General features: G+C 28.7%; 5 protein-coding genes and 2 long non-coding RNA genes across 12 annotated transcripts in view; 4 read left to right on the plus strand and 3 right to left on the minus strand.

Moving 5' to 3' along the window:
* The window catches only part of prage (RNA exonuclease prage), a 43,646-nt gene extending 41,482 nt beyond the window's left edge, over positions 1-2,164 (minus strand). The window contains exons 1-2 of one of the 3 annotated variants that reach the window (XM_086915623.1): positions 2,034-2,164; positions 1,741-1,943 (exon numbers count right to left, since the gene is read on the minus strand). In XM_086915623.1, the coding sequence (XP_086771749.1) occupies positions 1,741-1,807 (67 nt within the window). In that variant the 5' untranslated portion in view covers positions 1,808-1,943; positions 2,034-2,164. Of the gene's footprint in view, positions 1-1,740 lie in introns of all 3 variants that reach the window. The other 2 variants (XM_086915624.1, XM_086915621.1) reach the window with 2 other exon arrangements.
* LOC147656355 (uncharacterized) lies at positions 235-1,821 on the plus strand. Its single transcript, XR_015294565.1, has 3 exons — positions 235-705; positions 778-1,345; positions 1,677-1,821. It is a non-coding gene; the product is annotated as an uncharacterized LOC147656355 (long non-coding RNA).
* Positions 982-1,595, minus strand: LOC147656356 (uncharacterized). Its single transcript, XR_015294562.1, has 2 exons — positions 1,324-1,595; positions 982-1,247 (listed from the first exon to the last, which is right to left on the minus strand). It is a non-coding gene; the product is annotated as an uncharacterized LOC147656356 (long non-coding RNA).
* Positions 2,165-3,497: 1,333 nt separating the features above from the next.
* LOC105734883 (uncharacterized) lies at positions 3,498-6,686 on the plus strand. The gene is made up of 4 exons (XM_086915635.1): positions 3,498-3,912; positions 5,824-5,935; positions 6,004-6,226; positions 6,346-6,686. The coding sequence occupies exons 1-3, from the start codon at positions 3,827-3,829 to the stop codon at positions 6,208-6,210; spliced, it is 405 nt and encodes a 134-aa protein (XP_086771761.1). The 5' UTR covers positions 3,498-3,826; the 3' UTR covers positions 6,211-6,226; positions 6,346-6,686.
* On the plus strand, positions 4,639-5,622 carry Chchd2 (Coiled-coil-helix-coiled-coil-helix domain containing 2). Its single transcript, XM_003691728.4, has 3 exons — positions 4,639-4,758; positions 4,938-5,323; positions 5,418-5,622. The coding sequence occupies exons 1-3, from the start codon at positions 4,718-4,720 to the stop codon at positions 5,426-5,428; spliced, it is 438 nt and encodes a 145-aa protein (XP_003691776.1). The 5' UTR covers positions 4,639-4,717; the 3' UTR covers positions 5,429-5,622.
* On the minus strand, positions 6,299-10,548 carry Miro (mitochondrial Rho GTPase). Of its 3 annotated transcripts, XM_003691993.4 has the most exons (14): positions 9,796-10,548; positions 9,504-9,709; positions 9,366-9,416; positions 9,178-9,279; positions 9,059-9,100; positions 8,793-8,958; positions 8,612-8,732; positions 8,340-8,532; positions 8,012-8,278; positions 7,736-7,948; positions 7,469-7,665; positions 7,159-7,197; positions 6,903-6,974; positions 6,299-6,531 (listed from the first exon to the last, which is right to left on the minus strand). In XM_003691993.4, the coding sequence occupies exons 1-14, from the start codon at positions 9,992-9,994 to the stop codon at positions 6,405-6,407; spliced, it is 1,995 nt and encodes a 664-aa protein (XP_003692041.2). In that variant the 5' UTR covers positions 9,995-10,548; the 3' UTR covers positions 6,299-6,404. The 3 variants fall into 3 exon arrangements, with proteins under 3 accessions (XP_003692041.2, XP_003692042.2, XP_003692040.2); XM_003691994.4 differs by lacking the exon at positions 6,903-6,974; XM_003691992.4 differs by lacking the exons at positions 6,903-6,974; positions 7,159-7,197.
* A 1,037-nt stretch (positions 10,549-11,585) lies between these two features.
* On the plus strand, positions 11,586-16,365 carry Hex110 (hexamerin 110). Of its 2 annotated transcripts, none has more exons than XM_003691990.4 (8): positions 11,586-12,381; positions 12,693-13,033; positions 13,164-13,448; positions 13,566-14,038; positions 14,105-14,637; positions 14,719-14,855; positions 14,956-15,250; positions 15,322-16,365. In XM_003691990.4, the coding sequence occupies exons 1-8, from the start codon at positions 12,309-12,311 to the stop codon at positions 16,182-16,184; spliced, it is 3,000 nt and encodes a 999-aa protein (XP_003692038.2). In that variant the 5' UTR covers positions 11,586-12,308; the 3' UTR covers positions 16,185-16,365. The 2 variants fall into 2 exon arrangements, with proteins under 2 accessions (XP_003692038.2, XP_031771179.2); XM_031915319.2 differs by having other exon boundaries at positions 12,119-12,381; positions 13,569-14,038.
* Positions 16,366-16,390: the final 25 nt, after the last annotated feature.

A 16,390-nucleotide genomic window follows, 5' to 3' on the forward strand; every position in this document is an offset into this window, starting at 1 on the left:
AAGATATATGTCGATATATAATCATAATCTATAAACATTAGTTTATTTTTATTAATAGCGATAATGTTCGTTGAATACGAATTCTTGTATATAACGTATGTATCCGTAATAATGCTGTTCGATGAAATTCGATGTATATAGATTTTTAATTATATAGAAATATATACATTATATTGCATCATATAAAATTTTTACCAGCAATGTCTTCGTATTTCAATATAATATGATTTTTAGGTAAAAACGAGTTTTGGGATTAATTTGAATAAGAAAGAGAAAAAAAAGATTAATTTTAAATGCAGATTTTGTGTTTGGTGTTATTCGGTATCTGAATTAATGGATTTTCCTGTCAACATCTTACACGTTACAGGATTTCCAATGAATATATCCGTTTGCACATAACTTGGAAAGATGAAACTCCATGCTTGATCGATATGACAAGTTCATTGATTAATTCACTTATTCATGTTTTTCTGTTCATTCGTTGTTGCTCATACTCAAATCAATTGCAACACTGCAACACAAGAATCATCAGCGTAACTTATTCAGTTAATGAGATTCGAAACAATATTATTATGCTGAATGGAGCGCTTAATTTTAACTGCCAGATAATATTGGAGGGATCTACCTGAGCGATGCTGTATCTTTTAAAAATTCATTTTATCTAATTTATGATACAGATCTGTTTGAAATTTGACTGCTTTGCTGGTAACTGATTTTCGAATTTTGAACAATTGAATTTCTTGTTTACTGGTAATTCATATTTGTGATTTTTTTCAGATAAAATTTCATTGTAATGAAATACTACGATAATTTGTGGGAACGGTGTTTTCGAGATTGTTAAATTTTCACATATCAGAAAAAAAATAAAAAAAAATACGATAATAGGCGAATTCAAACACGATTAAAAATATTGGAAATTCTGAAAATTAAAAGATATATAAAAATATATAAATGAACAACAAGTTGAAAAGAAAAATTGAATAGATTGTGTTTTTGTTTTTATTAATTAAATCTATCATATATATATAAAATATCAGTATCAATAAAGAAACACCCTATACATGCTGCGATCTCGAGTACCTGAACTTTGAAATTGGCACAGCGCCATGAAAGAAGTGCGCAACTCCGTGATTGCCACGCGTTTGTGTTACTGGGAAGAATAATTTTGGGCCGTTGTGACGCAGGGGTGCTACTACGTCAAACAAATTTCGAAGAAAAGGAAACAAGATGCAAAAGATGAGAAACTTCTATAAAAAAAAAAAAAAAATATGAATATAATTTTTAAATATTTTCATAAATGAGACAGATTATAGCTCTGTTTACCAGCATGAGACGATTGACACGAGTGAGTATATGACACAAACATGTCAATTGACGTATAATTTAAATTTGATAGCGCTCGAACAAGGCACCTATTTTCTTCTCATCGATTCTTTATTTAATTTAATCTTCTCTCTCTCTCTCTCTCTCTCGCTCTCTCATTTCATTTCATTCGAATTGCGAATCAGAAAGGTGTTTGTCTCTAGCCTTATCACTATCGTGGTATTAAATGCGCTTCATATTTCATAGCCACCATCAGATATTACATCAGTTTTCTTAAAATAATTTTTGAATTGCGTCTAATAATATATACAAATTGCCACCATAGCTATATATAATAGACCGCTTTGTTGCAGACTATACTGACACTTGCCGATACGCACGTGTTTCACAACGATCAAAACAAAAACAATCACTCACCGTGTTCGTCGGATAGGCAATCTTCCTTAATCTTTTGGTGTTTTGCTATGATTAAACGAATGATCATTCCTTTCCCAAAAATATTCTGTGTCGTTTTTTATTTGTTCCTTCGATTTTTTGATTAAAAAGAAATATTTTATCTCGATGAGGGAGAATGTTGCTGAATTGATGCATCGGTCGTGTTTCTTTGTTATAACACTACACTGAATATCATATCGCGAATGGGGAAGAAAGGTTATGTATATGATTTATCTGTCAAGAAATTTTGATGATAAAAAAGATTATGGTAATACCGTAAAAAAACCAAGAAAGGGAAGGGCGTATATACGTAATGCGTGGTCTATCGCGGCCAAGCCGTGGCATCGTGTACACTGAGTCATGAGTAACATGTTCCCGCCGGTTTATGAAGAGTTTTGTTCAGCTAATGTGCGCATGTGTCGGTGAATGCACCCAGCGGTTGCGGCCAATGCGCGCCTATATTGACACGTGTTGCGCGACGATAACAAGCCGATAACACTGCACTAGAGACAGAAGAAACGACGCAGAAACTGACCAGATCATCGCGCTCCATTCGAAACTTCTCTCCCATAATATGGGAGAACAGCTATTCCTTTTTCTGAAATTTTACTTTTTCTTATTCGTTTTTCGTTTGCATAATGATAAAATTCATTACATCTCTCTTGAATAGATATTAACATATCTAAAAAAATAAATAAATAAATTGTTAACAAAATTGATGAATTTAATAATGAAAACTTTCAATATTTTGAATAAAATGATAGTAGATGTATCTACACTACTATTATATTTATTACTATTATACCAAATTTATTATATAATTATGATATGTTTATTGTATATAAAATACTCATTAGAAATAACTATCGAGAAACAAAATTGATTAAATGTAAAATTTTATCAATACATTATTAATTAAAAATTATTAATAAAATTAATTAAAAAGAATTAATAAATGATTCGATTTTAGAAAATAACTAACTAAAATTTTGAAAATTTTTTATTTATTAATACTGTATTATTGAAATATATTATTAATAAATATAATATTAAAATAAGTTAAATAGTTATTTTTAAAAATAATGTTACAAATTTTGTTTTTGTTTTTATAAATATTATTAAATATTAATATATATAAACAAATATACGTCTATTTAAATTATGATTATGTAAATATAAATTATAATATATTTGCTATAACTGTCAGAATTAAATGTTTTGAAAATTAAAAATAGATTAAATTATTTAATGATATAATAATTATAATACATATATATAAAAATCAACCTCATCTTGGAATATTATAAAGAAATTAAAAAAATTTATTTATTTATTTATTTAAAGAAAAATGAAAAAATTTATCTATAGAAATGTTAACAAATAAAGTAATAAAAATTATATAAATTCAAAAAATCAAATTCAAAAACTATTTCGATTTTCATATTTTAAATATTTTACATTTAATCAAATTTGTTTCTCGATAGTTATTTCTATTGAGTATCATTTGTAATCTTTGTTGACTTATTTATTTTTAAAGAATACAAATTATTATTTACTATTAAAATAATAATCATCGTTAGTACAACTTATTTAATTTTATAAAAATAAGTAAAATGCATATAACAATAAAAATTTAATAGCTACTGCAAAGATATGAAAGCAAATACATATTTATATTGTTTTGTTGCATTTTAATATCTGTGTAAATATATATATAAATATATTATATGTAAATACTTACATATATTGAGAAAGCTGAGATTATGGCGCACTCTGGTAGAATTTTCGCAGAGTAGAATTGCTTTATCAAAAAATTTCAAATGATTGAAATGAACAAGTGAAAGAATATATATATTATTCTGAAAATTTTATAACGCTGTAAATCGTTAAATTATTATTTATACAATATTTTTTTGCATACTTCAGAGTACAATAAAAAATAATAATGATTAATTTCTAATATTCTATTGAAAAATAATTACTGTTATATCAAAGTAATTATCATCATTACCTAATTTACTTGATATAAAAATGAATCATTTTGAATAAATTAAAAATAAAAATAATAATGTCTGGAAGAAAAAAAACCAACCAGAAAAGTGGAAGACGAGGTCGAGCATCACCATCTCCAATCCCACCAATGCAACAAAAAAGGTTAGGCTATTTGAAAAAACTATACATTATATGAATTACATAATCTTCAATTTATATAATTCCGGAAATAATTAATTTATATTTTTTAAAAGAAATATATATTTTATATATATATTAATAATTGCTGACTAATTTTTCTGAATAAGTATATAAATATATTTATACACTATCTATTTATTTTATATCAAAGAACTATAAACAGAATATTTTGCATAAAATCATGCAATAGTATTTCATAAAATGATAATATATTTATATGTAAAGATTTGTAAATTTTTATTTTTAAATATTCTTATTTTAAAAATAAAAAATAATTTATACATTCTACAATATATAATATTTTTTATATAAATATTATTTTTTATGTGTGCGTAATAAATCATGTGAAATATTCTATTTAATACATGTAATATATGTAACATGTTAGCCAACATCATAATTTAAATATTGTTAAAAATTGCTAGTTAATAATATAATAAGTTTTATGTATGCAAATAGAATATAATTACATATAATTTTAAGTGATTTTTTATTAATTTCTCATATATTCTTCTATTATTTAAAATTTGTTATTAATTTTTTTTAATTTCTAAAGTTATGTAATGAACTGAAGTTGTCTCTCTTTTGGGAGTGTTTCCTGTTTTATTTCTGGAAAGCTCGATAATTCTGAGTCGGCGCAGTTTGAATAGCTTGCATAACGTATAAAAGCATTAAAGATTTCCTTTCAGTATCAGAACAAGCTTGTGAGAGTACGAACATTTATTGTGTTATATTACGAAATCTAGTGTGCAAAGAAACGTAAAACATGCCACGACGTGGACGTGCAGCAAATCCTCCACCAAGGACGTAAGTATTTTCTTTTCAAATTAGATTTATACGCAGTATAAGTTTTTGTAAACTATCCTTAATTATTCAATGACGTTTCAGATTTTATTTGACGATATTCATAATTAAATTATGTGATCGTTTTATTTCTTTTATAATTATATATAATTTTGTAATTGTGTAATAATTTTATTTTTTAGGGTTAGACGAGCAGCAGCTCCAGTTGCAACTCCTGCTCAACCTCCTGCACATGCTCCTGCAGCAACGCCAATGATGGCTCAACCTCAGCAGCCATCCCTCATGGGACAAATGGCTGCTACTGCTGGAGGTGTTGCTATAGGTTCTGCTGTTGGTCATACTATTGGACATGCAGTAACTGGTCTTTTCAGTGGAGGAGGATCCAGTGAATCTGCTGTTGCACCTGCAGCACCTGCTGTAGCACAAAGTGCACCAGTTTCTGCAGCACCTATTGGTGGTGCTTGTGCTTGGGAAGTAAAACAATTTTTGGAATGTGCTAATAATCAATCTGATCTTACATTGTGCGAAGGATTCAATGAAGCTCTCCGCCAGTGCAAAGCAGCTAATAGTAAGTTTAAATTATTATTAATTATATTATTTGTGTTATATTAATTTTTAATGTATTATATATATTTTATCTATATCATGTTCTTTAATTTCAGATGTAGTTTAAACGAGTATCTTCCCAAAACTACTTGGATGATAGAAGAAATTTAGGAGCTCAACATCATGTGAATTAATTTAATAAATCTTATAAAAATTTGGATTTAATTTTACAATAAATAAAAATTATGTTAAAATTATCACTAATATGAATTAGACAATATCTTTGTATGCATAGAAGTGAAATAAATTGACTTCTATTTACATATTATATTTATTTTAATCCTCTTATATTTATATATTTGTTTTTAAATAACTAAAAGAACAAAAAAAGGACATAAAATAAATATTAATTTTCATACAATAATAAATATATAATAATAATGATAAATGAATAAATTATGATAATGATAAATGAGAAAATATTTTACATTTTTTAAATTTTGATTACATATTTCTATATAGATTTAAGGCAAAAAATTCATCATCTCAACCATGGACAAATAATAACAGTCAATCTTCAACTTTTCAATCTGCTGCTAGTACAGCAGCTGGAGTTGCTGTTGGTTCTATTATAGTAAGTATTAATTTAATTTTTCTTATACTTTATTTTCTTTGAAAATTAATGATTCTCTGATTCATAAGGGCCAAGCAATTGGAAGCACACTTGCTGGTAACATTAATCATGTATCTTCTGCTAAAGCAGAATCTAAAAATAATTCTGAAGAACCATGTATTCCTGAAATACGAGAATTCTTCGAATGCGCTTCAAGAAACGAAGATCTAGATACATGCAAAGCTTATCATGATATGTGGATGAAATGTCAAAATGGATACAAACATAAAAATTAATCATTCACATGAAATGGTATGTTCCAAAAGATCAAATTATAAATAAATTGTTCTGATCCTTATGAAATAATCAAGGACATATAAAAAATTACTGATTTAAGAACACTGTTTATTAACTTAACGCGTTTCTTAAAGACGGCTTTATACTTGAAGTAAAGAGGCAGTTAAATGTGCAAGAAAAGGAATATGGTAGACTATCTTTTTTCTGTATTTAAGACACGCATCACCACAAAACCTGCAACGGTAGCGACTGCAATTCCAAGACCAGCTTTCCACCAGACAATTGAATCTCCTTGTAGTAATCCAAATTGATTTATATGTCTGAAAAATTAAGAATTATTTATTATAACAATTATTTATAAAATTTTATAAATTTTCCATATAATTTGTCCAATATTTTCATGTATGTGCATATATATATATATATATATATATATGTATTATTTCACAATATAATATACTATTCTATAATAAAATTGTTTGTTGACTTTGATAATTGAATTTATTGCAATTAAACACACGCATAATTAAATTTAAATACTGAAATATATATAGAAAATAAAAAATTGAATTAAGATTCAAAGATTAAACATGTTTCATGCTCATGCAAAAGAATAATATTGATATTATTTCGTATTGTAAGTCGTGAGCACTCCGTGAAATTAACGGAAACTTATAATACAAACAAAAACCTTGTAAAAGAATTCCACCACTGAGTGGGTGAGGGTTTGACAAGCAACATGTGGACCATTCGCCTCAAACGACTGAAAAGATTTAAGACTTTGTTATGATAGTCTTAATCATGCGATATCTTTTAATGTGAGCAAATCGCCTAGCACATTTAAAAAAATATATTTGTGCATACGTGCAATAAAATATGAAAAAAAATGTGATTCACGATTTGCTCAAGCTTACAATGCTTACGATGTTGCAAAAATTCAGACCAACCTGTCTCTGTAAAATAATACCCATGCTCCTTGAAAGCGGCTAAACATGAAATCTTTTTGTTAGTGTTTAATATTATAAATTTAATAATTATAAATCAGTATAAAAGATATAATATTTTTCATAAAAATTATAATAAGAAATACTAAAAAATATTTGATAATATCAAACAAATGCACCATAATTTTATATTTTTTTTATAATTTAATAAATGTGAATTTAAATAAATATGATTGCTTTTTAAAATAATTTCTTAGGAGCTTTTTCATATAAAATCTACTTAATAATCAATATTTTAAGGAATTGAACTTACGGGAAAGCTGCCATTGTTGCTAATTTAACGAAGATTTCACGTCGTACTGTACGGGAGATGCTATAAGGTTGCGGTGGCATTAATTTATATTTATTACAAAAACTTATTGGCTGTAGCAAATAATCTTGTTTTACTTCGGAAAGATCACTTTTATTTGCTATTATAAGAACAGGAATCTTACTATCTGCAAAATATTTCTGAAAAATATAATAAATCATAAAGAATAATTCCAATACTTTTTCACAAAATTATATAAAACTTGCTTACAATATAAATCCGTGCAATATATTCAAATGATTTGGGATTACTAGCATCATAAACAAGAGCTGCCACATCACATTGAATTTGTGCTGGAGTTAGAGCATCCTGAACATTAAGTATATTTATATCTCGTAAAATTATTGTCTTTTCCTGACCATACACATGTACTGTATTTACAGTAATATGCGAACTCGGTGGCACCACTTCTTCGGTCAATTTCTGCAATTATATTATGTGTTATATATGTTATGTGCATGATTATATATGCATAAATATATATACCTCAAGCTTAGGGTCAATAAATGTTCTACATAATGTTGTCTTTCCACTACTTTTTGGGCCAATTACGTGACAACTATAAACATTTCTGCTTGACTGTTTTTTTGCTAAATCTAACTTTTTTTCACGAGTAACTAGAACCGCATTTGTTTGACATTCATTATTATACATGTTGTAACCTAAATATGCCATGTATTCTAATGTTTTTCGCACATTTGTAAGAGTTAATAATGACCATTGACACATATATCCTTGAAATGTAATCCATCCCTATTGCAGAAAAGATATTATAAAGAAAATATAAAGAGATTATAATGAAAAAAATATATACCTTTTCATTAGTTGGTACGATATATTTATATTCATCCCCCCAAGGTGGAGTTAGACATCGTGAAAACAATGATTCCATTTCTAATGGAGAAAGCGCACCATCTCGATCTCGATCATGTTGCATAAATAATAATGTTAAAAATTCTTGCCCTTTATGTGATAATTCAGTCGTACATCCAACTGGAATCTTTAATCTATATATTATATAGAAAATAAATATAATAATAAAACAAAGTAAAAAAATATTTAAAATATCTTTTATTATGTACTAACTGTGGATATATATATTCTTTTGACATTTGTAACTCATTGTCATAACCAAATTTTCTTAACACAGCCCATGTTGTTTCATTTCTTCCTCGTTGTATAAATAAACATTGAAGATACATAAAACCTAAAAATAAAAAGAATATATTTCCATATTAATCTTTCGAAAACATAATATGTAAAATACCTTTCATAGTAACACATCCACAACAAATGCCATCTTGAATATTTTTTGATAATACAGCTTTTACATCCTCCAATACTTGTGGTTGTAATGGAGTATTAAAGCACCATTGTTGAAATGCATTTAGTTCCATATCATTTAGCAAACCATCATTGTCTAAATCACATATCTGTATATAAAATGTTATTATATAAGTATATAACATATATAAAATATATTCACTTAAGAATGTAATATAATATAAAAAAGAATATATTATATATACCCACTTTAAAAATTCTTTGTAGTGCTATTTTACATTCTTCGGTAAGCTAAATATTAAATTAATATATCATATTAATAAATTGTTTATATATGTTTTAAACTATGTATATATTATGATTTTTACCTCCTGAGTATCATAATTATAAAGTGGTGTGGTAGGATGTAAAACAGCTTTTTGTGCATAATAAAATGTTTCTGAAACATTTTGTAATGTTTTGGCAGAACACTATAAAAATATAGCATGAATTAAAAAATTTTATTATGAGCTATTTAATTATATTATATTATTGTTATAATCAATTTTTTTTTTACCTCAATGCAACTCTCAATTTCAGTAAATTCTTTCATTATAGGATATACAGCCTAAAAAAAAAAAAAAATAATAAATAAATAAAAAATTTAAATTAAAAAAAAAATATATAAATATATAAATCATTCAATTTATTAAACCTCAATCGTAGAATAATCAACGAGATCAATTTTATTTCCCACAAGGACAACTGGACAACGATTATTTGATGAACATCGTCTAATCAATGGTAACCAGTAAGTAGCTGCCCTGTCCAAAGTATCCTCATCAACTACAGAATATACAACACAAATTACATGTGCTTTTTGAATTTCATCAGTTAACTGATCTTCAGTTTGTTCAGCAGCTATAAATAAAAATTACACTAATGTGATGATCAACTAGTTGTCATTTAATGTTTATAAAAACAATGAAAATATCATTTTTAAATACCTGAATAATCTACAATGTGTGTTGGTACTTGTTCCGGTGTAACGTCAGCCGGAATAGTAATTTCTTCCGCTTTACAGGGTACATCTTCTGCATATTCTTCACTAACTAAAGATAATATTAAAGAGGTCTTGCCGACTCCGCGATCGCCAATTAATAGAATTCTAACATTGCGCCTAAGCGCCACTGAACGTTGTACCATGTTGATTTTGATAAAATAATTATTGCATGTAACGCCGGCATTCACTGTCTAATTTTTTAAAAACATTTTTCGTAGTTTTTCAACTAATGTATCGTACTATATTCTAACCTATATTTTACATCTATCAGCAACTAAATTTCACTCTCAATAATTTTTTGACCTTTCACGAAGACATTTTTATCAAAGATTGTCTACGATCAGAAATCACAATATAATTCTTAAGATTTATGTAGATAAAAAAAAATATTACTTCACCCGCTATGATTGAACTTATGCTTCGAGGGTGGCCTTTTCAAGGTTACGTTCGGTACCTCAAATGACAGCAAACACATATAAAATGTGTACACGTGCGCATATAAATGTAAAAAAGTAATTAAAAGAAGCGAAAGGATAGTAAATAATAATCTAAATAATTATTTCGTTTTCGATTGATACAATAATTACAAGAAACAAGATGAACAGAAAATGATTCTATTTTTGGAATGAATTTAATGGATTTATAGCGCCCACATTTAAATCACATATTGTACTTGTTATACATGAACTCATAGAAATCGATAGTGCTTAAATATTTTGCAATTTGAGATTAATTTCTAAACATTTTTTAAAATATTAAATATAAATTTACATTTTTATTCTCTATTTTCTCTTTCTTATTCTCTAATTATGCATAAAATTTTCTAATTATTATAAAATTTTAAAAATATAAAAATATAAATAAATAAAAATCATATAAATATCTTATTTAGTTTTTAATGTTTTTAAAAAATATTTACATAAAATTTTATATTAAAAAATATTTTTATTATTTGAATAATTAAAAATTTTTTTTAAATTATTAATTTTTTTAAACTAGATTTATTGCATCAATAATAAAATAAATAAAAAGTGAAATGGTATCGTGAAATATAATAAAAAAAGAAAAAAAAAAATTGTGAATGTTTGCGTTACTATTATCTAAAACGAAAATATACTTTTACTTTTTTATGTTATCACTTATACAAGATTTCTGTCTTTCTTTTTTGCATATGCAATTATTTGTAACGCTTTATACGTTATCAGCAGAAGCAAAAAATTATTTGTTACTAAATTATTTTATAAATGATATTATTTATTAAAACATTTTAAATAATATTATTTTATAAATGATATAATAAAATTTGGATACGAAAATTTTTTATTTCATTAAAAGATATATAAATATCACATAATGAAATTTCCTCATATGAACGAATGAATAAGAAGATAACATATAAAAATAAATAAAATATTAATAAATATATAAAATAATAATAATAATTTTATGATTATTAAATATTATTATTATAAATTTTGTGTACTAATTCAAAAATTTTTTTAGTGAAAAGCAGAAAAAAAAAATATTTTCATAGTCTTTTTATTTGTTTATTATAAATTGCATATTAATATAATTCTGTACACTTTTTTTCTGTACCCCCCAGGGATATAAAAATATGGTCAAACATTTAAAAAAATAAATAAAATGATAACCTTAGCGTATATATTAGTCACCTGAAAAGTTCAAGACATATATTATCTTATTATCCCGCATTCGAAGATATAGATGACCCTCAACATTTTATATTCTTTTTGTAACTAAGCTAAAAGAGATTCAGTTATTTAATTAATTGGAAAATAATATTATAAATAAAAATTTATTGTTTAATAAAAATTTAATCTTCAAATATTGTTCTACATTCCTATCCTTTTTCCATCATTATTTTTGTTTTGTATTAACAAGAAATTATAAATTAATGTAAACTTTTTTTTTAAAATTGCTTTTATATTTTATATCGAATTAAAGAATTAGAAAATATTATTATTATAAAATTAAAATAATTTAACATAATTAATATAATTTAATCTGATTTTTTTTCTGTTGGATACTTTTTATGTTGAACTTTTACTAAATGAAAAAAAATATAAAAATTAAAATAAATATAACTTATAATATTTTAATAAAATATTATGAAAATAAAGCTTTTCGAAGAAAAGAAAATTGAATAAATATAATGAATGAAGAGTAGCAAGAGTAAAGATACCGGTACTATTTAGTTCTCCGTATAAAAGGATCTAATGCATAATCTATTTGCAATGATACATATCATCATTTAACCTTCGATCGAATGCGCCAAACACATTCGAAATACTTAGTTAAGAATATCGCGGGTAGACTGCGAAATCTTGAAGGAGGTGGGTCGGCAGGTCGCCGATAAACCCCTTCCTAGATAGAATTTGAGTATAAAAGACTGGTTGAACAGACGGTCAACATCGCATCGCATCATTGAATTTCACAATGAGGTATTTCATTATCCTGCTGGCTTTGGTAGCCTTAGGGGTCTGTGCCCCTAACGTCAAACAACGTGCTGGTAAGTTATTATTTAAAACTATTATTTTTACAATTTTAAGTTCTAAAAGATTTAATATGAATACTATGAAAATAATTCTATATTATTTATTTTCTTCTTCTTGAAATTTTTTGATTTATTTATTTTCTTTAATTCTAATATTGTTTAAGTTATAATATATATATGTATTACAATAAATATTGATTCTTAATAAGTGAATTGTTTGACTTGTTTTGTTAAATTCTTTTAATGTTAATATTTCAAAAATATAATGTGATGTAAAAAATACTATTATCTTTGGATACCAAAGAAATGCTTTTATTTTATTTCAGCTGACCAGGATCTCCTTAACAAACAACAAGATGTCATCCAACTTTTACAGAAAATTTCCCAACCAATCCCAAATCAGGAACTTCAAAACCTTGGTGTTAGTTATGACATTGAGAATAACTCTCATCAGTATAAGAACCCAATCATTGTGAAATACTATGCTGGTGCTGTAAAAGCAGGTTTGGTTCAACCACAAGGTACAACTTTCAGCAATTCAATCAGCCAGCTTCGCAAAGAAGTTTCTCTCCTCTATAGAATTCTTTTGGGTGCTAAGGATTACCAGACTTTCCTCAAAACTGCTGCATGGGCCCGTGTCCATGTTAATGAAGGACAATTTGTTAAGGTATAAGAATTATTTAAATAAAAATATATTATAAAATATATATTATATTAAAAAATGTTAGATTAGAAATATTCTTTACTATGTATCATATTGCACATACTGTATCTCATTACATAATTTTATTCAACAGGCACTTGTTGGTGCTGTATTGACTCGTCCAGATACCCAAGGTGTTATCTTCCCACCAGTTTATGAAATTTTACCCCAACATCATTTGGATTCACGAATCATTCAAGAAGCTCAAAATATTGCTATTCAAAACACTCAAGAAAAAGGCAATCGACAAAACATTCTTATTCCAGTCAACTATTCTGCACTCCTGTCTAATGATGAACAACAATTATCTTATTTTACTCAAGATGTTGGTCTTGCTGCATACTACGCCCAAGTTAATCTTGCTGGATATATTCAAGAAGTAAATATTCTAAAAATCAATATTAAATACTTTTTTTTTCTTGGGAAAAACATTATAAATAATGTAATCAATATTTGGAAAACATTATAAATTAATGTAATCAATTTCTCTAAATAGCAGGATCAACAACAACAGCAGCCACTAACTCAGCAACAATATCAACAACAGATTGTAGGAAAATATTTGCAACAACAAGCAGGACAACAAGATCAACAAGCCAACATTGGTCGCGGAGCTCAATATTTGTACCTTCATCAACAACTTTTGGCACGCTATGAACTTAATCGTCTTTCGAACGGACTTGGTCCTATTGAGGATGTTGACTACGAAAATGTACAAAGTCTCTACCAACCGCATCTTCGCGGTCTCAATGGACTTGAATTCGCAGGCCGTCCTAAAAATCTTCAACTCCAACCTCAAAGGAACCAGCTTATCCAACATGTTGCGACTTTAGAAAAAAGGCTGAGGGATGCTATTGATTCTGGAAATGTCATTACTCCACAAGGCGTCTTTCTTTCTCTGTATCAACCGCAGGGTATGAACATTCTTGGTGATCTGATTGAAGGAACTGGCAGAAGTGTTAATCCGAGGTCAGTCAAAAATATAGCTTACAATTGCTTACAACATATGTTTCTATTTACTCGTTTTAAAAATAGGTATTATGGAAGTCTACAAGCTGCTGCTCGCAAACTTCTTGGAAATGCTCCTGAAGTTCAAAACATTTGGGACTACACGCCATCGTCACTTGAACTTGGAGAAGCTGCCGTCCACGATCCAGTTTTCTATCAATTGTACAAAAAAGTTATGAACCTTTATCAACAATATCAACAATCTTTGCCTGCCTATCAATACAATGATCTTATTCTTCCTGGAGTAACCATCCAGAATGTCGATGTCAGTCAGCTCGTAACTCTTTTCACCGATTATTATGTGGATCTCGATGCCGTTACTGATCAGCAGTCTCAACAGCAACACGAACAAGAACAAACTCAATCTCACGTTAGAGCACATCTGAAGAGATTGGATCATCAACCTTACCAATATAGAATTACAGTTCACAGCGAACAGAACGTGCCAAGCGCAGTTGTCCGTGTCTTCCTTGGACCCAAACACGATCATCAAGGCCAGCCCATTGATATTTCTAAGAATCAACATCTCTTTGTCGAGCTTGATCAATTTATCCAGAACCGTAAGTTTCAAACTGTTTCCTCTCTTCTAATAAATTATTATTCATTTGCAAACAATTTGTTTAATATATTTTATATTTTAGTCCATGCTGGTGAAAACACCATTGTTAGAAATTCTCAACAAGCTCCTGGACAGAGCTCAGATTGGCCGTCTACTTCTCAAATTCAGCAAGGAGTCAATGCTGCTGTCCGATCCCAGGAACCATTCTATGTCACTGAGGTAATAAAACAACTTGTTTTCATAAACTTGTTTGTTGTAAAGAAAAGGATTAAAGATGTTTGGAGATACTGTAATAATCTGTAATAATATGTTTTTACAGCCACATCAAATCTTCAGCTTCCCTGCTAGATTGTCCCTTCCCAAAGGTCAGCAACAAGGTTTCCCTCTTCAGTTCTTAGTTGTGATCTCCTCGCCAAACCCACTTAACGTCCCATACGGGCCAGTGGTCCCTGAACAAAGTTTGACATACCAAAATCAACAATACCAAGTCGTAAGCGTTGAGCAATATGAACAATTGAAACAGCAAGCTCAAATTTCTCAAATGGGCGGAGGAATTCAGCAAAATGTGGAAGTTCTTCCCGAGAATTTGGCCAATGCTCAGCAACAAGTTCAAGGTACATTATCAATAATAACGAAACGAGTACATACGTTATCTGTACTGATATATGCGACCCCTTCTTCACAGCTGTTAGAAACTACTACGCTAATCTTTACACCAAATACCACGGACAATACCCGAACACGCAAATCCAGAATCCTGTGGGCCAAGGACAAGACATGACGTACTCTATTCAAGGAGTTGTTGTCGGTAATGCAGGTGGTTGGTTAGGGCAACAAGGTAATTGGAACCAGCAACAAGTGCAACAAGCTCAACAAGTTCAACAACAAATGCAAGCAGCAACGGCAGCGGCACAACAGAGTCAACAACAGAGGCATCAACATGCTGCTCAAATGATCTACGGACATCAACAATCTCACCATGGACAACACATTAATTCCTCTCCATTCGGCCAATCTGTACAATCTGCACAACAACAACAACAACAACAACAACAATCTGGACTACAAGGATTACAAAGTGTCCAAGGTGTCCAAGGTGTCGTCCAAGCTGCCCATAATATGCAAGGTGTCCAGGGTGTCCAGGGTGTCCAAGGCGTTCTGCAACAAGTATTTGGACAAGGTGTTCAAGGAATGAATGTTCCATACGGCATGCAAAGGGTCCAGAGTGGAGGTCAAACGTGGCCAAACTCTCAGGTCCAAGGCGCAGTCTGGGCAAGTGGTATGGTCGCCAGTGGGCAGCAACACGCCGGTGGCTGGCAAAATATCTACGCTCAACCACAAACTGTCCAGGACCAGACTGTCAGCGAATATTACCAGAATAAGCCGATCTCGGAGATTATTGGCGGCGCCATTTCCCTTGACGGCAAACCTCTCGGTTTCCCGCTGGACAGACCGTTGTCCCTTGGTGCTCTCAGCGTTCCTAACATTTTCGTAAAAGATGTTCTCGTCTTCCACCAAGGTCAACCCACCAACGACATCACCCAGTAAATATTCCTCCACCACGGTGAAGCGCACAACGTTGTTAGCAATCGTATTCGAGTGAGAGACTAAGCGCGCCCGATATTGTTAATATTGTTAATATTATTAATTAATTGAAAAAAGAAAAAAAACTTTACCGATGTAAATTACAAAATGAATCGTAATGAATAAAATTGCTGTCAAGAGCAAATCACTCAAATCAATTTATTTTTCGA

Source organism: Apis florea, unplaced genomic scaffold (genome assembly GCF_048593485.1).
Source record: "Apis florea isolate Af1SG1 unplaced genomic scaffold, ASM4859348v1 contig_3793_pilon, whole genome shotgun sequence".
Taxonomy (NCBI): domain Eukaryota; kingdom Metazoa; phylum Arthropoda; class Insecta; order Hymenoptera; family Apidae; genus Apis; species Apis florea.